Source organism: Dysidea avara, chromosome 12, assembly GCF_963678975.1.
Source record: "Dysidea avara chromosome 12, odDysAvar1.4, whole genome shotgun sequence".
Classification (NCBI taxonomy): Eukaryota; Metazoa; Porifera; class Demospongiae; order Dictyoceratida; family Dysideidae; genus Dysidea; species Dysidea avara.
The window spans coordinates 25,006,800-25,032,235 of record NC_089283.1 but is presented as its reverse complement, the minus strand read 5'-3'; the positions used below and the strand labels follow the sequence as shown (position 1 = coordinate 25,032,235).

The window sequence follows — 25,436 nt, the reverse complement described above, 5'->3', positions numbered from 1 at the left end:
GTATACCAACAAAGAGTCTTAACATTTCATTTTCCTGATCTAGTTCAGTGATCCTCTTCTGAGCAGCAGTTTCAATCTCAGTGACCTTTGTTTGGAATTTGGTCTCCAGTTTAGATAGTACCTCATCAGTATTGGCAGCTAGTGTGATGTGTGTTCCTTTTCAGCTTTTGTAAGATTTTGACAAGTTGTGGCTAGTTGTTGTTTTGTAGTGTTAAGATCTCTTTGTGTGCTAGTGAGTTTTTGATTAGTTACTGCAAGTTGTTGAGTAAGATCATCCTTTGTCTTCCTGGCCTCTTCTTGGGTAGACTTCAAATCAGCTTTAGTATCAGCTAGTCCTTTTAGTGCATCAGCAAAAGACTTTGTCATTTCTACAAGCTCAACTTTTGTTTCTTCTTGGGTAGTTTTAGTTACTCTTGGTTCATCGTACTGGCTAATTCTTGCTTTGTTGCAAATTTGTTTTCTGTTTGTTGAAGCTTATAGAGTGAGATCATCTTTAGCGACTGCTAGTTGTTCTTCAGATTCTTTTTGTTGCTGTTCAATTCTCATAGTAAACTCATCTTTATATTTCTCCAGTTGAGATGCTGTATCTCTTTCTGTTTGTTGTAGCCTCTGCATGAGTTGATCAATTGTCTTCACAGCACTGCTCAGGTGTTGTTTACTAGTAGCCAGGTCTTTTCCTGTCAATGTAATCTTTGTTGTTAGCTTATCTTTACTGTCTACTGCCTCAACTTGACTATTAGCTAAATTGTGTTGAGTGTTAGTGAGCTGACGTGTGGTAAAGGACAAGTATTCTTCCATCTTCTCCTTGTTGTGTTTCTTCTGATCCTTACGAGCCATCCTCTCCTCACAACCCACCACGTGATACTCACACTGAATTAGCTCCAGTGGGTACATCTTCATGTGTTCTTCTACATCATCTCTTGGGACACTACCAACCTCACACTTGTTGGGACAGGCTATGGAGAACTTGGGACACTGTTCCTTGTGTTCACCCTCAATAAACTGATGTTCTCCTGTAATGTGGCAATACTGACAGTCAACCTTGAAACGTCGACACTCCATCTTGACATGGGTGGTTAGGTACCGTCATTGTAAGGTCATTCCACAATCATTAGGACAGGTAACTTCTTCAAGTAGACACATCTTCCTGTGTTCATCAATATCCTCACGAGGTATGTTATTAGCTTCACATTTGTAGGGGGGGAACTTGGGACACTGTTACTTGTGTTCACCCTCAATAAACTGATGTTCTCCTGTAATGTGGCAATACTGACAGTCAACCTTATGACATACACACTCATCCTCAACATGACTAGTTAGATATTGTTGTTGTAAACACTTTCCACAATCATTGGAGCATGTCACATCTTCAAATTGACAACCGTCACTGTTTCCAAGGTGATTGATGATGTCATTCACTTCACCCTGCCACTCACATCCTTTCTCCTTGTTAATACAGAACACATGAAGACTCCTGATAGCTCGGTCAGCTTGTTTGTTGTGTAAAGTGATGAATTCTTCATCTCGGCAAATGGGACAATCTTTAGAAATGGTGGCGGATTTCTTTGCAGCCTCAAGACAAGATTTACAAACTGTGTGACCACAACACGCGCTAAGATGAGGCTCTCTACTCGGGTACTGACAAATCTTACACACAAACATATCTAATGGAGTGTCTACAAACTGATACTCGTATCCACCCCCCACCATTATGCGTGGTGGCATAGATAATTATATACCTTAGTGAACTAATGCCAATAGTGAGCTGAATTTTTTCTGTTGCACAAATTCAAGGATGAGTCTGACTGCTAGGCTTGAATCAGGCTAAATGCCTAAACTCCAAGTGGATCAACCAGATCTCAACTATAAGCCTTCTATGCATGTGAAACCATGCCCATAGCCACCAGGCAAACGTGATTTGGACCAAGATGTGTGTGTAATTTCAATGTATCTAGTCAGACCTGAAATGGAACACTCACATTAACTACATACCACCTAAGAATCCTAGAATTTCTTAAGTGTAACATTTCACATGCTTCACTTCAAACAAAACAGGTTAAATTTGTTCATCTATTTTCAAGTGATTCCAGTCCAGCTGGTCCACGAAATTACAGTGGGATCACATGTATTTGTTACAGTGCAGGCTGCTCTATGTTGGATCTACTCTAGAGTTGAGATTTCAAGGTAGACTGCCAATGTACCGACACTGTTGTAGCATATTTAAGTGGACGACAAATGAATACAGTAATGCTAGATCATTTATGTATACAAAATTTTCGTCTATCCCATTTTGATTTGTACCTCCATTTTGCAACATATTCAAGAACAAGAAATTACCACCCTTTTAATCTCTAACCACTGTCATTAATTAACCAAGATCTCACTAGTTTGGAACAATAATTATTTAAAGGCTCTAATTAAAATTTAAATCTGTAATTCACCTTATTGTAGTTGTACTAATTTTATTGATTTGTCTGTATGTTTTCTTCATTTTCCTTTGAAGTTGTACAGTATAGGTAAACAAAGATAAATTTCTCTCCCATCTTATTCTAGGATTTCTATTAAAAACTTACTAGTAATTATTTGTATACAGGCTCAAATTGAGAAAATATAAAGAAAGTGAATTAATATTATACAGTCGGTTTGCTTTTGGATATTTAATGTCTCCAATTGCAACAAAAATTTGATGAATCCATGCATCTCATCGCTGGTCGTCTGAACATTCTGAAAGTGATATCTCACTCAATCAACCATTATATTCTGTTTATTAGACTGAATAAAGTCATGATCAACTAGCCTTTTCCTGTCACCAGTAACTTTCTAGTTAATTTCTCTGTGGATATTGTGCTCTGAAACTGAAGAAATTGAGTGGTCTTCTAAACTATTTATCTTGTCAAGATCAGCAGAAACAACTGACATCCAATCAGCTACTGTATTGTAGTAACAAAACTTGCCTTGGTCATGCAATAAATGAATTGAAGAGACCTGCTTGATATATCAGGCAGTAGAACAATCACTGCATGAAACAGCTATTAATATGTTATTATATCCTATTCCATTTTCCTGGGATAAAATGCAATTTCAGCAATGATAGCAGCTAGCCAAGCTGCAAATTTTGATTCAGAAAGCATTCCATTTTGTAGAATAGACCCCATCCCGGATTCAACTCACTATACTCAGGCTGAGATATCTGGCATTAGTCCACTACACTGTTAATGGATCATTGATGTTCACACAATATAGCCTCCTCGAGGTATCTGAATGTTTTCTCCTCACACACTGTACAAAATTCCTTTAGATTCTGCTTAGACTGAGTTGATTCAGCTTGTCACCATAGCTACTAGTTTCCTTTGTAGTGTAGCTAGCCAATTAGAAAGGCTGAGCCCCAGACTGTACATTCTAAAGTCAAAGTAAGCAAAAACAACTCACATACTAGTAAAAGCAAGTCATGCATTAAGTTCCCTACTTGATACATCCGAAGATGGACACACTGAGTCAGCTATTCCCACAATTAGTACTTTGTTACTAATGACAACCAACAAGAACCCACAATTGATCCTTAAATTGGTTTTATCTTTCTTGGGGTACGTTTGGAGGTGCCACCAATAACTTGTACAGCAATGGCAAGCTGCAAGCTTCAATTTGAGAAAGCATTCCGTTCCGTAGTTTAGTCCATCATTCCATTCCGTTCCGTTCCGTAGAATAGACCCCACCTTTGTTAACTTTTTCTGTAAATAACTGATTATTATGACTGGTGAACCCATACTGTATATGAAATGGCGCCACGCTCCCCAATTATCGTCTGAAAAGTGAAGTATTCATTACGCTTCGTTGTCAGCTATGTTCAACGCATTACGCAGCATTTTGAATCAAGAACTATTTGAAAAGCACCTCTGCAATCCACGCATACTGCATCTGAAATAGTGTCGCTTGCCCCAGTTATTGTCTGAAAAGTGAAGTATCCATTACACTTTGTTGTCAGTTATGTTCAATGTGTTACGCAGCATTTCAAATCAAGAACTGTTTGAAAAGCACCTCTGCTATCAAAATAGCCACTATGAAAAATATGGACGATTTCTGTTATGAAGGGAAACCATCACATGCTACCGCCAAATTGACACTTTTCGCTGTCAGCAAAGATGGATGGGACACAAAGGAGGACACTGGTAAGTCCATGAAGAATACACTGTACGTACTGTGGTACGCCAAAAGGCACCTGTCGGGCTGAATCGACATATGTTATCCCATGGGCCACGCCTACTCCTTTGTGGTCCCTACTATACAGTACTATCGTACTGTATGATGTACATGGGACATAGCACCATTGGAGGGTAACATTGCAGGCTTCCTTACAATAATGTATCTCCCATCCAACATGTTCAAGTACCACCTATAATTGTGGTCAAAATGTAGTTGCTTTTAACTAGTAGTAGTTCATGTAGCCTTGTTCAGTGTACACAATTACAAAACTAGTAAACAATAGGGAAATGGAGTTCACTAGGTACTCTATAGCCATCAAGACGAGCGAAAGTGCTTGGTTCTAGATGAAATTACTTTATCAGACTAATTAAATACACAATTAACTACAGAGCAATAATGCCACACTACAACACTATGTCTTGTGTTTCATACTTCATTCAAACTATTTGCATAAATTTTAAGTGTGTGCGTCTTCAATCTTTTCTCACATACCTTCACATTGGAAGTAAACGTGAAAAACATCTGGTAGTTTTTCATCAGAATTTCTAGCTGCTATCTGAGCCCCAATCCTACAATGCAACAGAAATTTAGCTACACCCAATTGGCCCATGTGAACCCTACCCACAACACTTACCTGTAGTCTTGTCATAGTAGCATGGTAGAAATGTGACTACAAGAATAAGAAGAATCAAGAAGAATCATCATTAGTGATCAACAATCAAGACACAAACGCAATACCTTGACACAGTGATCTCCTTCAATAGCTCATATAGCACCTTGCACCTGTGGGTGTGTATGATTAATATGGCTTCAACACAAGTTTACACACTCACAAAGTATAGTACAACAGTTTCAGAATACATTTGTGGCTAATTGTGGGATCGGCCAGTTGACAAAGTGGGATCAAATGGAATATATAACATTAACATTAATTACCATTGTACTCCAACTAAGGATGACATAATGGACACCATCAAGTGCGGCTGTGTACCTGTGAGTAGCCAATCAGAGCTGTGGGATTATCCTTAACGATAATCAATCTATCATCAATCTTCTTTCTGTATTGTCTTCTGCTTAGCTGGCTTCTCAGCAGGTTGTGTGCTTCACCAAATGTGCTGATAGTTACCAGTGCTCTCATTAAACTAACAGTACAACAAGTGATGTTACTAATGAATAATGAGATAAGTGGTGACAGCGTAGGCTAATATGTGTATATCATGTACCAACTTAGGATTTTAAGGTACAGAGGAGAGTTAATTATCATAACTAATAGAGGGAAGGTTGTTTGTATAACTGTAAAGCACATAAAATCAACCCCATTCATTTGCACACAGAGCTTTATTCATCTACTCTAATAGAACATACAAGTGTTGACAACATACTCTAATTGAACAGTCATTTGGTAGTTTTGGCTAACTGACGGTCATTGTATGGCCTCCTTACATAACAACTATCTAACACTACATATCATGATGCTTAAATTTGTTGGCATCAATGTACAAGATTAGTACTTTGTAATATTATATTAAACTACAATATTTAAAACTTTCCTACAATGCTGCTAGCAATGGAACTTAGTTCCCAAAAATGTAAACACCTTAATTGTGTATTTAAATTCCTAAAACAGCTGAACAATTTCCTCAACCTCAATTTTTAAGGTTAATTAATTATATAGTACTCTGCCACTCCCGTTGCACCTCAGTTAGGTACCTTCTTCCTTACCAAATAGCTCGCCAATCTCTGAAAAGGCTTAGCTCACATGATTCTCACACATAATTGGGGATCTGGGATAGCAGCTTACTAGATGAAGAAACAAGTCATATCACTGATGTATTGTTTTGACGCTGACTCATGTTCCTACACACAACAAAGTAATATGATAACAGTGAACAATGAAATGTACTGTAAGAAAACTTTGGAAAGAGAGTTTTGACTTTCTTTGGTTGTTTGAAAAGTTATTTTCAAGTCAGATCCCATCACATTGTCAGTAGTGATTTTTCTATTAGAGTATTTTGTCAATAACAAGTGTATGTTCTATTAGAGTAGTTGAATAGAACATGAATGGTCTCATTTATCTGAACAAGTTCACCATCTGAACACTTTTGTCACTAACTAACACAGAGTTAGTCAGATAATGGAGGTCCCATTGTACTCATTTCAATAATTACAAAAACATGTTTTCAGTCAAACAGAGCTACCACAAGGCTACGTATGTTAGTTACTTTAAAGAAGACACACTTAACCAACAAAACATTACTAAAATTATTTAAAGGTATACAAAGATCAAGGACGGACTTTTAGTAGCAATAGTAAATTTACAGGATTACAATAACAGAAGTTGTATATAATCTGAAACATTTTGCTTGTAAACCAAATACAGTATGACACAAGTCTTCAACATATTATTTGCAAACTCAGATCTACAGCAGGCTTGTTGTAATTATTTATCATTACAATCATTACAATTACCTAATTACCTGTTTGATTACAATTTCTAACAGTAATTACTTGAAAAAATAGTAATGATTAGTAATTAATTACCATTACAATTACAACAAGCCTGATTTACAGTTAAATCATCAAAATTTTATCACACCAAAAACCAAGAGTGTGTAACAATTATGCAATTGAGATTAGCTAATAAAAAATAAATACTTGTCACTCCTACCATGGCAGACAAACCGCTCAGTGGAATGATTTGAAAATCGGTGTATGGATGGATTAATCACCTTAAAAAGGCCCTCTGCAAACTTTGTAACCTTCTAAAATTTCTTATGACATCTTACAAACTTACTGGACAGCCAAGAAAAGATGTATAGAAATTGTTTCAGTCTCACATTTAGTGGCAGAACACATGAGGGACTGTCAGTGGTGAGGAAGCTGTGGTAGGGAAGGAGTAAGTGGTGATGACTAGGGTACTAAGATGGTGACTGACCTGTAGAGACAATCCAGAAGGTTACAGTGGAGTAGTTCAAATGATGACACACTGGAGTTGGGCTCTGTTAATATGTAGTGTAGTTCTCTCAGTGCTTGTAATGATGTTGATTTGATTTTTATTAATTTGTGAAAATTCACAGGGGAGAGTAAAAGGCTAAAGAGCCTATAAGAACACCTTTTCAAACACACTTTCTGTAACAACTTTAAACAGGCTGTAGGACCAGGTGTCCTACAGACCTTCAGCACTTGTGCTGTAAAGCCTTAATAAATAATAGCAAACACCCTCAAACAAATAATAACGCCACACAACACAAACTACAAAAATATTTACATAATGCAAAACAAACAAGAAGTTATATACATGCAACAGAACGAAAAACCTTACATGAATTCATTACATACAGAAGCTAGCAATTTATTTCACAAGAAAAACTATATGTACAAAAAAAGAGTAACGATATGTATTAATCACCGATGATTTAGTCATAATGTTGGTAACTATTGGGATACACACACACACACACTTGATGTACATTACACTACACTACACTACATACACACAATGTTTGAAATAATAGTTGATCATCTGACAAGCGCAGCAAATCTAAAGTATCTGATAATATTTAAACACTTGAGAGTTAATTATGACATCATCTGGATCATGTGAGTAAATCATCATCATGAATAAAATTCCTCACAGTGTACCATGTAGAATTGTCAATGAGACCATAAAACCCACACTAAATTATTTTAATATTATTTTGTCTACATAACAACACAATATCAAAATTCACCATTACTGTACATTATTCCAGCTAGTCTAGTTTATAGTCTACTTGAAGGAAAATACTATCATCTTTGAGGTACTGACATGTGGGAGTGATCTTGTGGAGGTGTTCACGGGAAATGAACTGAAGAGTGTACCACATGGGATAATTAGCCTTCTCCCCACTACTGACCACTACTCCACTGGTGACCCTCTTACGGTAATCATCCTGATACTCCCCATTCCCTAAATGATGTTCACTGTTACTGATCTGGTTCAACAACTTCATCTCACAATGTCCCTTCAGTGGCCACCTTAACTGATCATCATATGGACCCTTCATGAGAAACAGGGCCACTGACATGTAACCACTAGCACTATAGCTGCCAGCATAGTCGACATATAAACTCATTTTGTATCCCTTGTGATGAGTATAGAATGAGTCACTGTACCAGTAAACTTGATCACTCTTCTTCTTGGTATACTCTGACATCTTCACAATCACTGGAACAACTTGATCACCTGATGATAACTTTGATGCTTGATAGTTAACAGTGTTGTACCAGAATATGTTTGGGTCAGTTATTAACTGTTCAATTTGTTGTGTCTTCTGTTCCAGTTTAGTTTCCAGTTCAGTGATCCTCTTCTGAGCAGCAGTTTCAATCTCAGTGATCTTTGTTTGGAATTTGGTCTCCAGTTTAGATAGTACCTCATCAGTATTGGCAGCTAGTGTGGTGTGTTCCTTTTCAGCTTTTGTAAGATTTTGACAAGTTGTGGCTAGTTGTTGTTTTGTAGTGTTAAGATCTCTTTGTGTGCTAGTGAGTTTCTGAGTGAGATCATCTTTAGTGACTGATAGTTGTTCTTCAGATTCTTTTTGTTGCTGTTCAATTCTCATAGTAAACTCATCTTTATATTTCTCCATTTGAGATGCTGTATCTCTTTCTGTTTGTTGTAGTCTCTGCATGAGTTGATCAATTGTCTTCAAAGCACTGCTCAGGTGTTGTTTAGTAGTAGCCAGGTCTTTTCCTGTCTGTATAATCTTTGTTGTTAGCTTATCTTTACTGTCTACTGCCTCAACTTGACTATTAGCTAAATTGTGTTGAGTGTTAGTGAGCTGACGTGTAGTAAAGGACAAGTGTTCTTCCATCTTCTCCTTGTTGTGTTTCTTCTGATCCTTATGAGCCATCTTCTCCTCACAACCCACCATGTGATACTCACACTGGATTAGCTCCAGTGGGCACATCTTCATGTGTTCTTCTACATCATCTCTTGGGACACTACCAACCTCACACTTGTTGGGACAGGCTATGGGGAACTTGGGACACTGTTTCTTGTGTTCACCCTCAATAAACTGATGTTCTCCTGTAATGTGGCAATACTGACAGTCAACCTTACAACGTACACACTCATCCTCAACATGACCAGTCAGATATTGTTGTTGTAAACACTTTCCACAATCATTGGAGCATGTCACATCTTCAAATTGACAACTGTCAATGTTTCCAAGGTGATTGATGATGTCATTCACTTCACCCTGCCACTCACATCCTTTCTCCTTGTTAGTACAGAACACATGAAGACTCCTGATAGCTTGGTCAGCTTGTTTATGTGGCATTGTGGAAAATTCTTCATCTCTACAAATGGGACAAGCTTTAGAAATAGTGGTAGATCTCTTCGCAGCCTCAAGACAAGAGTTACAAAATGTGTGACCACAACACGCACTAAGATGAGGCTCTCTACTCGGGTACTGACAAATCTTACACACAAACATATCTAATGGAGTATCCACAAACTGATATTCGTACCCGCCCACGCCATCGGGTATGGTGGCTATTGCCATTCTTTCTCTCCTCAGTACAACACCTGATAATAATAAACACGGTGTAATTATATTGCGGTACAATATGACAAGTAGGCTATACTTTACCGCTCATCGCATGTTTCTTCTAGCGGGGGTTGCTACATCCGGCTAGTCTTATAATTTACGTAATTAATTTACGGAGAATTAATTTTGCCGGGTGCTGTGCAGCGGCTTCAGTTTAGCTACTACACACAGCAATTCCTGCTGCTGGTCATACTCAGCAATAGCTAAATCAGCCGGTGGAGGCGTTACACGCGGCAACTGTCAATACACAAGTAAAACGAACTAGAGGTTTTACCATTAAAAAATTCTGGAAGCAGAGATTGAGGCTCTGGCCATTTTATTCAAAAGTCCTATAGCTTTGATTTATAGACCAGCCATTCTTCAATGGTAAAGTGCTGTACTACATACTACAAGTATTGTCTGGGCTACACACACAAGATGTAACAGAAAGGATGGAAAACAAACCGGCAATGCCCAGGGGCGTAGGGAGGGGCGGTTCCAAGACGGGGTTCAGCAACCCCCCCACTGTAAAATTTAGACTTCTGCAAACAGGATCCTAAGGCCACTCCAAGAAAATCCATTGTTTCCCATTTCCCGCCCGCATCAGTGCAGATTCTCTTCCCGTATGGTCATTCATTAGTCTATTGCTGCCAATATTCAGTCATTATTAATTATATCCATGCAGTGACTGCATAGCAGTAACTAGTTTAGCATCCAGAAAGCTCATTTAGCTAGCTTTTCACTGTTCATGTTCTTAGTTTAAATATATTTCTACTGTATTCTTACCTGTAAATTAGTTATGAATTTCGAAACTGATTATAGTGGAAATATATATAATTAATGAATAGCTAATTGGTATAATGAATCGCCCGCCCGCATGTATTTCAGTTTGAGGTCAATGAAAGGAAAACAAGGAATTTTGTTGGAGTGGCCTAACACACCATTTAGTGTGGCAGGACAAAATGAGTGAGTGATATAGCTAGCGTAATGGCACAGCACAACAATTGATAAAGCTTGCATTCATCTCTCAGGGAAACTGGCCGGATTTACAGAGGTAACATGCATGAGCGCTCTTCAAAAGATATATATATATATATATATATATATACTCTAATAAAGCAGTCAGGTATATACTCTAATAAAGCAGTCAGGTATACTCTAATAGAGCAGTCAAGTATAGAACATGCATGTACATGTAAGCATCCATATGAAGTTTTTCAGACATTCTAACATTAAATTAAAAACTTAGCATGACTTTATACTGCTTTAGCTTTGGTGTGCAGTGTTTAAAGATATATTAGAACTCCAGTAGTTTACCACTTGTGTTATGCAAAATGAATTCATGCTATGCATATTTGATATTTATATAGTTAATAATGTTTTGATTGTAAGTCATGACATTTGTATCAGTATAGATTTATGGTTCCTATACCAGTGAGATAACTATCACTTTAGTCTTATATACAGATTACCATATGTGTTACTATATGCATGTGTTATGCTGTCTGTTTCCACTAGGTAGCTTTATCTAGTTAATATACTCAGTATTTTTGCACAAAACTATAGCAATTTGCTGAGTTTTGATTCATTAAAATATTAAAAGTCACTCAGTGGCTGGGGGCTGCAGACCCCTGCTTCTGATACTGCTGTTGGAAGTCCCCTTCAAAAATTCCTGGCTATATATACTCCCCTGAACAAACAAACAATTAGCTAACCTATAACATATTTACAAGGAGGAATCATACAAAGTTAGTGATCAAAAATTCAACCAAACTGCATTATCCATGAATTATATAGAATTAATTACATATTGAATAGTGGCAGCCATTCAAGTCTGAGACATGATTATGATTTTGCAAGCTAATCACAACAAACATATTGATTGTGAAGATGACACAAACATCTAAACAAATGTTGACCCAATGGAGGACCCCACATGGCAAGAATTTGTCACCAACATTTGTAAAATGTGTACTGGAAGATGATAGTACAGAGGAAGCCATACATTATACCTGAAATTTGCATGTAAGTTTGTGATCAGTTACCAATCACGAGTATTACTGAGTATTACAACCTTCACTACCACCATCCAAAAACATGTATGCATGCAAGTCCACGTACTACTACACTTAACCTAGCTACATTGTAAAAAATTAGTAGTGAATTTCACTAGCTAATTTCTGCCACAATACTCACTATTATTAAGTAGTGATGTTTACTACTTTTGTAGTGAACTTCACTACATAGTGGTGAGGGTCACATCACTATACATGGTAGTGACGGTCACTACAAAATTATTAGTATGAACGTCACTACACATGTACAAATAGTATATATTGTGGCAGACATTAATGATAGTAACCTTCAGTAGTTTGTTTTTACTGCAATGTGTCTTCCATTTCACTGTTTTTAATCTCTGGAGGATAAGTGTAGGACAGGTCGACTGGTCTGTTCACTTGTTTAACATAATATTATATTAGGGTGTATTTCTTGCACATGTGTGATACCAATGTGTTTATCTGTATGAAATGTCACCTATCATACAGCAGTGATATAAGTGTGCTCCATTCTGTTGCTACAACATACAGGAAACACAATCTTAAGTGTTTCCTACATGTGATTATAGCACCACAAACAGGTATCATCAGCAAACTGTAACAATGTTTCTGTAGTGTAACTGAATAAAGACACTTAAACCAGAATGAAGTAGCCAAGGGAACTGCCCTAACTACTGAGAGGTTTTCACGTAAACTTGTTGGTAAAATGCAATTTTTTCAGAACATCATTACACAGGAAACCAGCTATAGGAAATTTGTCAAACTGGCTTTAAATTAAAAGTGATTGTTTGGTATTTTTGCTACTATTTTGTTAAAAGTGTGAGTTTATCACAAGCTCAGTTACCACGGATAAGAAATGATTGCGACACTGAACAAATTATTACAGCAATATTGAAGAATTAATTGTGCGACAAATAAATAATTTGATTGATAGTGAAAGATGATTATCAAATTACAGAGAGTTATATTAGTGTATACTGTACATTGTTCATGACAGGTGGAAGGAGTGTTGTCCCTCGTGGACAGCAAACTGGAGTCTTTCCTTCATCACCTCAACACAAGTGTAGTCAGGGAGTTTCAGGTAATTGACACTGGTCATTACTGATGGTAAGAACTTGTCCACATTCTGGGGAGGCTCAACATTCCTTCGTACTATTCTCAGTGGAGGATTAAATGCTCAGAATCCTACAGTATGTTAATGATGTAACTAAACCTCACATGTTGTGTAATACACTTACCACCAACTGGTAGTCGGGGACTTCCTGTGACAAACTGAAGGAACATTCTTTGTTCATTATCATCATAGTAACTGAGAACTTCAAAGAGAAATTTAATTGCCTGGCTGTCCGTGATCAAGACAACAACATTCGACCAATTCCTGAACATCCCAACGATTGTGCTGAGCTCCACATAATAGTTAATCCATCTATAGTACCCGAGGAAGTTATAACAACAAGTGTTAGTAAACATGTTGTGGTCTGGTATCGGTATAGTTGTGTTGTCAGAGTATCCTCACTTGATAACAAGCTAGGAAACTAGGTGTTGTTAAAGTAACTAAGAAAGAGTTTGTGAGTGCTCTGAGAACACAACTCTACCAATTCATCACATTTTACTGAAGTTTAGTGTAGTGTATGATGTACAGTCAACCTCATGTAATCCTTATAAGGACTTAGCACTTCCACTAAATGCTACCCACCTCTCTAGGGTAGAACTGTTGTAGAGAGGAGATGGGGAAGATGGAATTGAAGCCCTCCCTGAATGCTGCAAACTGTGCTGACACACCTTTGACTAACGTCCAGTACACCACCAACTATTAGAACAACGACTAACACTGACACTACTGGACTAAGGAGTGACCTTACTTGAAGGTACTCATCAAGATTATGAATGCTCATGGGAATATCTTTACCACCAGGCTACACACCAAGTAGTAACAACAATACAATGGTTCAGTGATTACCTTTAGTTCTATGTCAGGGTATGCTGGTAAGTGAAGATTACGATCTTCTATAAGATGGCTCCGATAAACGAAGGTTTGTGGAAGAAAAGAAGTTGCACCTACCATACAAGGATCGTGTTGTGTACCTCCTCACGGCAAGCCTGCCAGTTTTACAACATTTTGGTGACTGCACTCAAAGCAAATGAAGGTGCATGTGTCAAAGTTTGAAGTTGTTACAGAATGCATGCATCCTGCACCAAAAAGACAAACCTCAAACTACAGATGGTACATTGGTGTAAAAACATTTTAGAAAAAGACTAATGAGGTATCACCATTGTGGGCATATCAGAAAGTACTGCCATGACCTAATTAAAGTAGAGGAACATCAGAAGGAGAAAGATGAAAAGAAAAAGACTCACAAAGCAGCTCCAGTATATATTCAGACAGTGAAAGTTCTAGATTCATTGCAAGCCATGCATTGTCAGCACTAAACCAAAATAAGAAGTGTGCCTGGATTGTTGACTCAGGAGCTACTTGTCACATGTGTCATGACGAAAAGAGTTCTACAGCCCTCTATCAAATAAAAGAACCAATAGATGTGGTTTTGGGAGATGGACATTCTCTCACAGCTACTGGAAGAGGAAAAGTGCATGGTTTTAGAAATGGTTACCAAATGGTGAGTCAATTGCAAAGTCTCATATGTTACATGATGTTCTCGATCTGCCAAAACTTGTTAATCAGTGTGACCAAAGCCTCTCAGACAGGTAAAGTAGTAAAGTTTACAAAGTCAGCTTGCTATACAATAGACAGAAACCACAATTAAGATTGTAGCCAAGGCTACCAAAGTAGGAAGTCTTTACCCAATTTGGCCACAAACCTAACCATGAAAGAGTTAATTATAATATTGTTAAACAACCTAAAACAAAAGAAGATGTTTGGTACAAACATTATGGTAATCTTGGTGTGAGTAGCCTTCAAAAGTTAGCAAACAAAAATCTTGTTGATGATTTTGATTTGTCTCAAACCCTTACCTTTTGTGAAGCCTGTTCTCAAGGCAAACAACATCGAAACAAGTTTATCCCCAGTAGTGGGGCAGATGAGTTATTAGAGCTTGTTCACAGTGATGTGTGTGGAAAAATGAATGAAAAATCACTAGGTGGTGTGGAATATTTTCTGACATTAATTTTATTGATGATAAGACACGGCATGTGTGGGTATATTGTCTACAGCGTAAAGACCGGGTCTTCAGAAACTTTGTGAATGGCAAGTAATGGTAAAGAGATTCACTGGTCAAGAGTTGAAGCTATATGCATAGACAATGGAGGAGAATTTACCTTCACTGAGTTTGAAGCATACCTACGAAAAACATGAGCTTAACCCAAAACAAAATGGTGTGGCTGTGACGCATGAACAGAACCCTTGTTGAGACTGTTAGGTCAATGCTGTCTTGACAAACTTACCACACAAATTCTGGGGTGAAGCTCTCTCAACTGCAGCTTTCCTGCATAACTGAAACCTAACCAAAGCAGTAAAAGGGATGCCCCATATGAGGCCTGGACTGGATCAAGACCAAAAGTTGACCACCTGAGAAATTTTGGATTTGTACATGTATTTCTGTACATGTTTCTAAAGATGATAGAAGAAACTAGATTCAAAATTGAAGAAGTCCAGAATGTACATGTATTATCATGGGTTATGGCACTACTACAAAAGGTTATAGGTTGCATGATCCACTTAAGCAAAAGAGTGGTGTTTAGTCGAGACGTTATTTTCAATGAACAGAAATATGGTCTTGAAGAGTCGACTCAACCTGAGCCAAAGAAATACGTGTATCTAGAGTACTGAGATGAACCAATAGATACTACCAATTCATCTGAACCTTCACTGCTGAGACGCTCTGAATGTGAAAGAAAACAGACTGAATTCTATGGACAAAGGTGCAATGTGACAGATATCAAGGAACCCAAATCAGTTTGTGAGGTACAAACAAACCAGAAGTGGCTTAATGCCATGGAAAATGAAATTGGCTGTCTTCATGACAATAACTTGTAGCACTACCAGAAGATCGAAAGGCAGTGAGAACACTGCTTATTCTAGGGTTGTTAAGGGGGGAATAAAATCTCAGACTCACCCCCTAAAATTGTGAGTGACTATTATACTACACTTAGGCTAAGAAAATGGCACACTAAACTAATCAAAAGGGCTCTCAGATTCAGTCCCAGGTGGTTAGTATGTAAAAATTTCCCAGGTTAAAAATTGCAATGACCCTCAAAATGCTCTCAGGTTTGTATCAGATCAACTAATTTTTAAAATCTTCCTGGGGTACATATACAACTAGCAAAATTTCATGCATGTAGTGATTGCTCTTCAATATCTGACAGCCCAGTCTTTTTCTAAATAGCATGCTTAACTCTCAAATAGTCCTTAAATTCAATCTTAGAAAGTTTAATTTTGTACTTTCAAAGTGACATGCACAGCCAGCACAAATACCCCCCAGATTTAATCTCAGAAAGCCTGATTTTTAAAAAAATTTCCTGTTTTGCTATAACCATGAAAGTATTCAATTTCAAACAGTTTTTATATTATTTCTTGAAAGACAACCACCTTTTAATTTGCTAGTGCTTAGTGGTATCATACATACAATGATGGTCAATACTGATCTCACTCAAATTGTTTATTCAAAAGATTCAACACTTGATATGCAGTGTGTTACCTATACATACAGGGTGAACATGGTTAAATATTACATTGTAATGTCATCACTACTATACACTCATACATCAAGCTCTACCAACCATAGGATCTGGCTTCATGCAATCGCAAAAATCAAAATCAACACTCATGACACAGCCTTAAATGACTGAACAGTTTGGTAGCTATATACTGTTTTACATAGCTGTGAACTTGGACCACTATATAACAGACTTTCGCCTGGTCGCCCCCAAACTTCCTGATTCCCCCCAAAGGAGAAATCCCGGAATAAACACTGAGTGGGAAGCAAATGGGTGTTTAAAGTGAAGACAAACTGCTGATGGCTTGCAAGGCTCATCTAGTTACTCAAGAGTATTCTCAACAAGAAGGGCTTGACTATGATGAAACTTTAGCCCAGTAGTAAGATCTGAACCTGTTCGCTCTGTAATTACTCTTGCCGCCATGAATAATTTGAGACTGCCGGGCACCAGATGGATATCACCACCGCATTCCTCTATGGTGACCTACAAGAGAAAGTATATATGAAGCAACCTGAAGGTTTTGTGGTACAAGGTCAAGATAACCTAGTTTGTCTACTGAAGAAAAGTATTTATGGACTCAAACCATCTCCTTGGTGTTGGAACCAAGCACTTGATGCACAGCTGAAAGAAATGAATTTCAAACACAGAGTTCCAACGATCTATGTAGTTATGTCTCCACAACAGATAGTTTGCTTATCTTAGTAGTATATGTTGACAACATTGTTCTGACTGGAAAATCACAGCAAACAATTGCAAAAGTCAAAGCTGATCTTGGAAAGCGTTTTCAAATGAAAGACTTGAAACTGCACTGGGCAAGATTTGAATTGGTCGACCATCCTATGCTCAGAATGTCTCAGAGAAATTTGGACTAGAAAACTATAAACCTGCTGTTACTCCAGTAGCCACAGGAACAAAGCTGTTGAAAGCTACTGAAGATTCAGAACTGTTTAACACTACTTTGTACCAATCTGCTGTGGGCATGTTACTGTATCTGGGATGGAGCAGACCAGACATCACATTTACTGTCAACAATGTTGCCAGATTCCAACCAAAGAGCATTGGGTGGCAGTTAAGCGTATCCTGAGGTATCTGAAGGGCACAATCAACTATGGACTTATGTATTCAAATAATGATAAAAATGACAAGACAATAACTGAATATCCGGACGCTGATTGGGCTGGTGATGCAAATGATCAAGAATCTACCTCAGACTACCTGTTTATGGTGAGTGGAGCACCAGTAAGCTGGAAAGCAGACTTTTTGCTCTGTCCGCTAACAGCTGAGGCTGAGCATGTTGTACTAGCTTATGCAACACAGAATTAAGTCACTTGGCTGAGAGAACAAACTAATTCATGAAAACCATCAAGCAGCCATACAAATAGGCAGAGTCGCCACAATAAGCACAGTGATATTAAGTATCACTATGTTCGTGAGAAAGTAGTAGACAACACCATCAAACTTCACTATTGTCCAACAAATGAGAAGTTAGCTGATATGATGACTAAAGGACTAACAAAGGACAAGTTAAAAAATGACTGGAGTAATTGAAACGTCTGCCTGAGTGAGGAGGGCTGAGAAGTAGCTTTAACTATAATTGTGTTATCTTTGGTGTGTAATTTTATTCATAGGTTGTACTTTAGCTATTTTTAGTATGTCTAGAACTTTCTTCCTGTAGTACTATATCTAATCAAAAACAGCCAAGCTGTAAAAAAAGGTGCGGTCCCCAAAAAGGCCATGGTGAAAAAAGATGTGAAATCCAAGGTGGCGGCCAAGAAATGGCTGTGATGGTAGGTTAATGGTAAAAATTTTAATAACGACAATTCAGGTGAATTTGATGCCAAGACCAAGTGGCACAAAATTCACCTGAATTGTCGTTATTAAAATTTTTACCATTAACCTACCATCACAGCCATTTCTTGGCCGCCACCTTGGATTTCACATCTTTTTTCACCATGGCCTTTTTGGGGACCGCACCTTTTTTACAGCTTGGCTGTTTTTGATTAGGTATCACTTCTTTTTGTATTTGTATACAGCAAAGCCAGCCTATGGCTGGCTTTGGGGCTTTTTTAACCCATGTGTTTTTTTATTTACCACAGGAAGAAGAAAAGAACTTATAGAAGATTTTTAATACTTCAATTATTTTTGATTTTATTAGTAATTACACAAATTATATACATATATTTATTACATGCCCATTATTCCCCACAGTATATTTTTTAGCAGCTGATCTCTCTACTGGGTGACTTAAAATATAGCTGAACTATATACAGGATGGTTTCTTTGTAGCTGAACTCTCTACAAGATAAATTCTTCTAGCTGATTTCTCTACAGGGTGATTTGTTTCTAGCTGAACTCTCTACAGGTAATTTGTTTGCAGCTAAACTTTCTACATCCATGGTGGTTTCTTTGTAGCTGAACTCTCTACATGATGGTTTCTTTGTAGCTGAACTCTCTACAAAGTGACTTCTTCTAGCTGAACTCTCTACAGGTGATTTGTTTGCAGCTAAACTCTCTACATCCATGGTGGTTTCTTTGTAGCTGAACTCTCTACATGATGGTTTCTTTGTAGCTGAACTCTCTACAAGGTGACTTCTTCTAGATGAACTCTCTACAGGGTGATTTCTTTGTAGCTGAACTCTCCACCTGATGGTTTCTTTGTAGCTGAATTCTCTACAAGGTGACCTCTTCTAGCTGATCTCTCTACAAGGTGATTTGTTTCTAGCTGAACTTTCTGCAGGTGATTTGTTTGCAGCTAAACTCTCTACATGGTGCTTTCTTTGTAGCTGAATTCTCCACATGACGGTTTCTTTGTAGCTGAACTCTCTACAAGGTGACTTCTTCTAGCTGAACTCTCTACAGGTGATTTGTTCGTAGCTGAACTCTCTACAGGTGATTTGTTTGCAGCTAAACTCTCTACATAGTGCTTTCTTTGTAGGTGAACTCTCTACATGATGGTTTCTTTGTAGCTGAACTCTCTACAAGGTGGCTTCTTCTAACTGAACTCTCTACAGGTGATTTGTTTGTAGCTAAACTCTCTACATGGTGCTTTCTTTGTAGCTGAACTCTCTACAAGGTGACCTCTTCTAGCTGATTTCTCTACAGGGTGATTTGTTTCTAGCTGAACTCTCTACAGGTTATTTGTTTGCAGCTAAACTCTCTACATCCATGGTGGTTTCTTTGTAACTGAACTCTCTACGTGATGGTTTCTTTGTAGCCGAACTCTCTACAAGGTGACTTCTTCCAGCTGAACTCTCTACAGGGTGATTTCTTTGTAGCTGAACTCTCCACCTGATGGTTTCTTTGTAGCTGAACTCTCTACAAGGTGACCTCTTCTAGTTGATCTCTCTACAGGGTGATTTGTTTCTAGCTGAACTCTCTACAGGTGATTTGTTTGCAGCTAAACTCTCTACATGGTGCTTTCTTTGTAGCTAAACTCTCTACATGACGGTTTCTTTGTAGCTGAACTCTCTACAAGGTGACTTCTTCTAGCTGAACTCTCTACAGGTGATTTATTTGTAGCTAAACTCTCTACATGGTGCTTTCTTTGTAGCTGAACTCTCTACATTACGGTTTCTTTGTAGCTGAACCTCTCCACATGATGGTTTCTTTGTAGCTGAACTCTCTACAAGGTGACTTCTTTTAGCTGATCCCTACAGGGTGATTTGTTTGCAGCTGAACTCTTTAGGTGGTGATTTCTTTGTAGCTGAACTCTCTACAAGGTGACCTCTTCTAACTGATCTCTCTACAGGGTGATTTGTTTCTAACTGAACTCTCTACAGGTGATTTGTTTGCAGCTAAACTCTCTACATGGTGCTTTCTTTGTAGCTGAACTCTCTACATGATGGTTTCTTTGTAGCTGAACTCCCTACAAGGTGACTTCTTCTAGCTGAACTCTCTACAGGGTGATTTCTTTGTAGCTGAACTCTTTAGGTGGTGATTTCTTTGTAGCTGAACTCTCTCAAAGGTGACCTCTTCTAGCTGATCTCTCTACAGCGTGATTTGTTTCTAGCTGAACTATCTACAGGTGATTTGTTTGCAGCTAAACTCTCTACATGGTGCTTTCTTTGTAGTTGAACTCTCTACAAGGTAACTTCTTCTAGCTGATCCCTCTACAGGGCGATTTGCTTGTTGTTGAATTCTCTACACGGTAATTTGTTTGAGGCTGAACTCTCTACATGGCAGTTTCTTTGTAGCTGAACTCTCTACAAGGTGACTTTTTCTAGCTGAACTCTATACAGAGTAATTTGTTTGCAGCTGAACTCTCTACATGATGGTTTCTTTGTAGCTGAACTCTCTATAAGGTGACCTCTTCTATAGGTGAACTCTTTACATGGTGTCTAGTTTCTACCTGATCTCTCTACAGGGTGATTTGTTTGCAGCTGAAATCTCTACATTGTGATTTGCTTGTAGCTGAACTTCTTACATTGTGTCTAGTTTCTAGCTGATCTCCACAGTGTGATTTGTTTGTAGCTGATCTCTCTACAAGTTGATTTGAGTGTAGCTGATCTCTCTGCAGGTTGATTTGTTTGTAACTGATCTCTCTACAGGGCAATTTGTTTGTAGCTGAACTCTCTATAAGGTGATTTGATCTCTCTGCAGGTTGATTTGTTTGTAGCTGAACTCTCTAAAGGGTGATTTCCTTGTAGCTGAACTCCTTACATTGTGTCTAGTTCCTAGATGATATCTCTACAGGGTGATTTGTTTGTAGTTGATCTCTCTGCATATTGATTTGTTTGTAGCTGAACTCTCTACAAGGTGATTTGTTTCTAGCTGATCTCTCTACAAGTTGATCTGTGTGTAGCTGATCTCTCTGCAAGTTGATTTGTTTTAGCTGAACTCTCTACAGGGTGATTTTTTTCTAGCTTATCTCTCTACAGGTTGATTTGTGTGTAACTGATCTCTCTACAAGCTGATTTGTTTGTAGCTGATCTCTCTGCAGGTTGATTTGTTTCTAGCTGATCTCTCTACAAGTTGATTTGTTTGTAGCTGAACTCTCTGCAAAGTGTTTTGTTTGTAGCTGATCCCTCTACAGGATAATTTGTTTGTAGCTGAACTCTCTGCACAGTGATTTGTGTGTAGCTGAATTCTCTAGAGAGTGATTTAATTGTAGGTGAACTCTCTACAGGGTGCATGACTTGTTTATAGCTGAACTCTCTTTAGTGTGACTTGTAATGTTCTGAATCTCTACAGTGATATAATTGTAGCTTAATTCTCCACAGGGTGACTTGCTTCTTGCTTAACTGTCTATAAGATTAACTGTTTGCAGCTGAAGTCCCTACAGAATAACTTGTAATGTAATAGAATTCTATAATGGAGTAAATATATTAACTGAATGCTCTATTAGGGTGACTGTTCTATTAGAGTATCTCGATCTCGCATTTGCTACACAGAGTTGGCTTTCGAATCATAACTCAGTGGTTTGTAATCCAATTCTTCTATACTACTGCAAGGACTTTCTATGAAGATTATTCCAGCTATACACCGATTTTCAGCTCATTGCTCTTAGCGGTTTGCTTAGTAGGCGTAAAAACTAATACTTTTTTATTACTAAAAATCGATCGCGTAATTGTGACACAGGTTGGATTTTGTGTCATATCTCCGTGGTCTTAATCTCGATTCCTTTCAAACTACCAAAAGGCACTCCTACGATGGTTACTCCATCTACATAGCAATTTTCAGCTCATTCCATGAAGCGGTTTACCCTGTAGGCGTGACAACAAATCGATCTTGTTTTACGCGAATAATTGGTCATAACTCCTGAACCATTCATCGAATTTGCACCAAATTTGATGCTAGGATGCGCCTTTGGACTCCCTTTCTGTGTGCCAAATTTCAAGGCGATCGGAGCACGCGTTTGCGTTTTATAGCAATTTTTGCAAGTGTGCGAAAAGATGAAGAAGAAAAAAAAACGAAGAAAAAAAAACGAAACTTTGGCCGCTCATATCTCGGAAATGGCTTGCGTGATTTCCTTCAAATTTGGAATGTAGACTCCCCTAGCTGGCGGGCAACTCTGCAGCAAATTTGGTTTCAATCGGATAAGCCATCACCGAGATACAAAAGTGTGAAAATGACGTTTTCTTTCTTCCTGTCAATATACTCACGGTGTGGCGCGCCGGCTTCTTGGGCCGCACGACACACTACCGTGTGTCTTGATAAACAGACATGTGCTTGTAAAATTTAGTGCAGTTACTTGAATTATTTTTGTGTTGTTTAAATGTTTGAGTTGTGTTTCTTGACTGCAATTTGCAAATGACCTGGCCATCACTGAGTCCACGTGCTGTGTAGTTACACCCTTCACAAAACAGCCACACCCCATTACCTATAAATCTTGTGCAGTAAATGTGTCCTCCATTCCCAACATCCACTTGTAGAATGCTTCACTGAATGGAATGTCCAACTAGAGCACCACCAGTGTGTGGGTAATGTGATGATGTCACATGTACACTAACTGACCATTCTTGAGTCCATCAAACTTCTTGCCACAAACTTTCCCATGAAAGAGAACTTGGCACAGACCTTGTCCACAACATCTGAAGGTGTCTTAAACAATATGATTACTTGGGAAGAGTCCAACTGGACTATGTACAAATTGTGTATTAATTGAGGCACCTGTGGGAGTACAACAGTTGACATCATGTGATCACACAAGGAGGGGAATACCTTGCTACCGGTTGGTAAGGGACAGTCATCACCACGCCGAATACCAAGATCAACGCGTTATAGTTCCCTGGATACTAAAGTGAAGAACTCCAGTGTTGGGCCCAGCCCAGTACCAGCCTAACACAAGGTATATAGTGACGTGTTTATAAATGATGACACTTTATTACCTCATCTTCATAGTACACCTCTAACATGCTCTTGATGGCCCCGAGGTCATTAATAACCTTTTCAGCTTGTGATAGTAGGTGATCTCGGGACACACTACACTACACTACACAGCACACACCATGACACCTTCTGAAGGTGTTATAACTTATATACATGTTGAGTAGCTCACCAATGTAATTTTGTATAGTTACATATTAGGTAGTGTGAACAGAAGGAGAAGTGTTTACTACACCAGCAATCACACAATTCATTGGTTACTAACTTAAAATGATTGGCTGACTAGCTATGTAGCTAGCAGTTCACTGAGCACTAGAATGGTATACAGTAACTAATGTAGTTATCTAAACTTTATTGTAGCAGTTTGTTCCATTGCGCTATACAATGACCTATTACGTATTTTAAGTACTGCCTAATGTTCCTTCACAATGTCAAGTTTGTTCCTTCATGTTGGTGGCAGGCATCAACCATTTTCCATAATACGGAACACTTACAAAAACAGGTGACCACAAATGCTACAGCATAGTTATATAGCTATGTTCTGTGATTGGTGTAATTGATTGTACAGTGAGCACTATATGGTATCCTTCAAACAGCTTGTCTAGCCTGATACAAATCTGTCCACTGCCGATTGATGACAACTAATAATTTCGATAATGTCAACACTAGAGCTCGGGAGCTGGAGTAGTACTGCAAACAAAGTGGGTGTGGTGCAAATCTGTATAGCTTTACACAGTGGGTAGGAATGGGTGGAGCTGCTGCAATACACATATGCTCATTAATAGAAAGCTTTGACAATACCATTGGAAGACAATAATATTAGAGAATAAAAAAGGGTGTCATCTGGGGTGTTGTGTAACACCCTAATGGGGTGCTATGGGAACTTCTAAAGCTTCCATTGGGTGAAACCCCTTTCATCCATCATCCTCTCTTGATTAATTTAGATAGTAAATGTGATCTGTTTTAAACAAGTGCACAAAAAAATTTGAAAATTTTCAACTAGAGTAGGGACCATAGGACATTGATAAAAAGTACTGAAACAAGCTGGAGTAGTCCATGATATTAAATCACAGTAAAACAATAAGAAGTGTTATATCCCTACTGTGCATTTCCATTATGGTATCTTGAGCACAGTAGGGATATAACACTTCTTATTGTTTTACTGTGACTTAGTATCATGGACTACTCCAACTAGTTTCAGTCGATGTGCTATGGTCCCTACTCTAGTTGAAATTCCAATTTTTTTTGGTGTACTTGTAAGGTGCCACAAATAGGGTGTTACAAGAACACCCAAGGTGTTGTGGTGGCACTAGAGTTCTACTGTGGCACTCCCTGCATTATACTTTAGAGTGTCACTGTATTTACAGTGTAATATTTCCCAAGAAGGGGGTGCTAAGCTAGGGGCATTTATAGTGGGGGCTAAAAAAATGTGTCATCTGGTTGATACAACTAGTAGTGTAGTGTGAGAAGAACACTCGACACAAACAGCTTGCTTTATCTAAGCGGTCTTGGAACATGCCCTTGCAGGAAAAGTTTGCAAATTTAGTTTTATGAGATTGAATTTGGCAATAATACTGACTGAACCTCATCAAATAAGCAATTGTGAGCCACTTTAACCAAGTGACATCATTATTCTCTAGCAGTAGTAACTAACTTTCATATAAAGAGTGCAACATAAATGCTACAGTATAAGTTCAAAGTGGAAGTTGGTCTTTGTTCTTTATAGTTTAAAGAATTTTAATGATGGATGTTCTATTAGAGTAGTTGACTGTTCTATTAGAGTATTTCAATATTTAGCAGTTTTTAAAGCAGTTTTACCCCTTTTGTTCCCTTTCTGTTGATTCCTAGAAGAGATTAGCCCTTCTCTTCTCCATGTTTTCCTGCTTTAGATGAAACTGCAATAGCTTCCAATACTTTTCTAGCTAGCACATGATAAAAATTTGGAGAGGGTGCTTCAGCCCCCCCAAGCACCCCCTAAATCCACCCTTGCTATATATACAAGGTGAAAAGATTATTGAATACACTAACTACTTCAATAATTACTTGTGCAGTAAACCAAGTAGTCACATGCATGCAGAAGAGAAATGGTACATCATTCGCCACACTCAATCACATC

At 38.2% G+C, this 25,436-nt stretch overlaps 4 protein-coding genes across 5 annotated transcripts in view; all 4 read right to left on the bottom strand.

Moving 5' to 3' along the window:
- Positions 1 to 1,218: 1,218 nt before the first annotated feature.
- Positions 1,219 to 1,710, bottom strand: LOC136239963 (TNF receptor-associated factor 4-like). Its single transcript, XM_066030707.1, has one exon. The coding sequence runs from the start codon at positions 1,708 to 1,710 to the stop codon at positions 1,219 to 1,221; it is 492 nt and encodes a 163-aa protein (XP_065886779.1).
- A 6,167-nt stretch (positions 1,711 to 7,877) lies between these two features.
- LOC136240490 (TNF receptor-associated factor 3-like) lies at positions 7,878 to 9,895 on the bottom strand. Of its 2 annotated transcripts, none has more exons than XM_066031480.1 (2): positions 9,831 to 9,895; positions 7,878 to 9,766 (listed from the first exon to the last, which is right to left on the bottom strand). In XM_066031480.1, the coding sequence occupies exons 1-2, from the start codon at positions 9,835 to 9,837 to the stop codon at positions 7,953 to 7,955; spliced, it is 1,821 nt and encodes a 606-aa protein (XP_065887552.1). In that variant the 5' UTR covers positions 9,838 to 9,895; the 3' UTR covers positions 7,878 to 7,952. The 2 variants fall into 2 exon arrangements, with proteins under 2 accessions (XP_065887552.1, XP_065887553.1); XM_066031481.1 differs by having other exon boundaries at positions 9,826 to 9,890.
- Positions 9,896 to 12,694: 2,799 nt separating this feature from the next.
- Positions 12,695 to 13,889, bottom strand: LOC136239962 (E3 ubiquitin-protein ligase TRIP12-like). The gene is given in 6 exon segments (XM_066030706.1): positions 12,695 to 13,009; positions 13,063 to 13,172; positions 13,174 to 13,250; positions 13,521 to 13,634; positions 13,687 to 13,740; positions 13,785 to 13,889. Coding segments are annotated over 6 exon segments (657 nt in total). The 3' UTR covers positions 12,695 to 12,812.
- Positions 13,890 to 22,663: 8,774 nt separating this feature from the next.
- The window catches only part of LOC136240552 (E3 ubiquitin-protein ligase TRIP12-like), a 47,777-nt gene continuing 45,004 nt past the window's right edge, over positions 22,664 to 25,436 (bottom strand). The window contains exons 1-4 of the transcript XR_010693884.1: positions 23,323 to 24,054; positions 23,156 to 23,272; positions 22,949 to 23,104; positions 22,664 to 22,892 (exon numbers count right to left, since the gene is read on the bottom strand). The gene's annotated coding sequence lies outside the window, so the exon portion shown is untranslated. Of the gene's footprint in view, positions 22,893 to 22,948; positions 23,105 to 23,155; positions 23,273 to 23,322 lie in introns of the transcript that reaches the window.

What these genes read in the sequence shown, in the direction of transcription:
- LOC136239963 (XM_066030707.1), bottom strand. Translation starts at nt 1,710, where the DNA reads ATGGTGGGGGGTGGATACGAGTATCAGTTTGTAGACACTCCATTAGAT.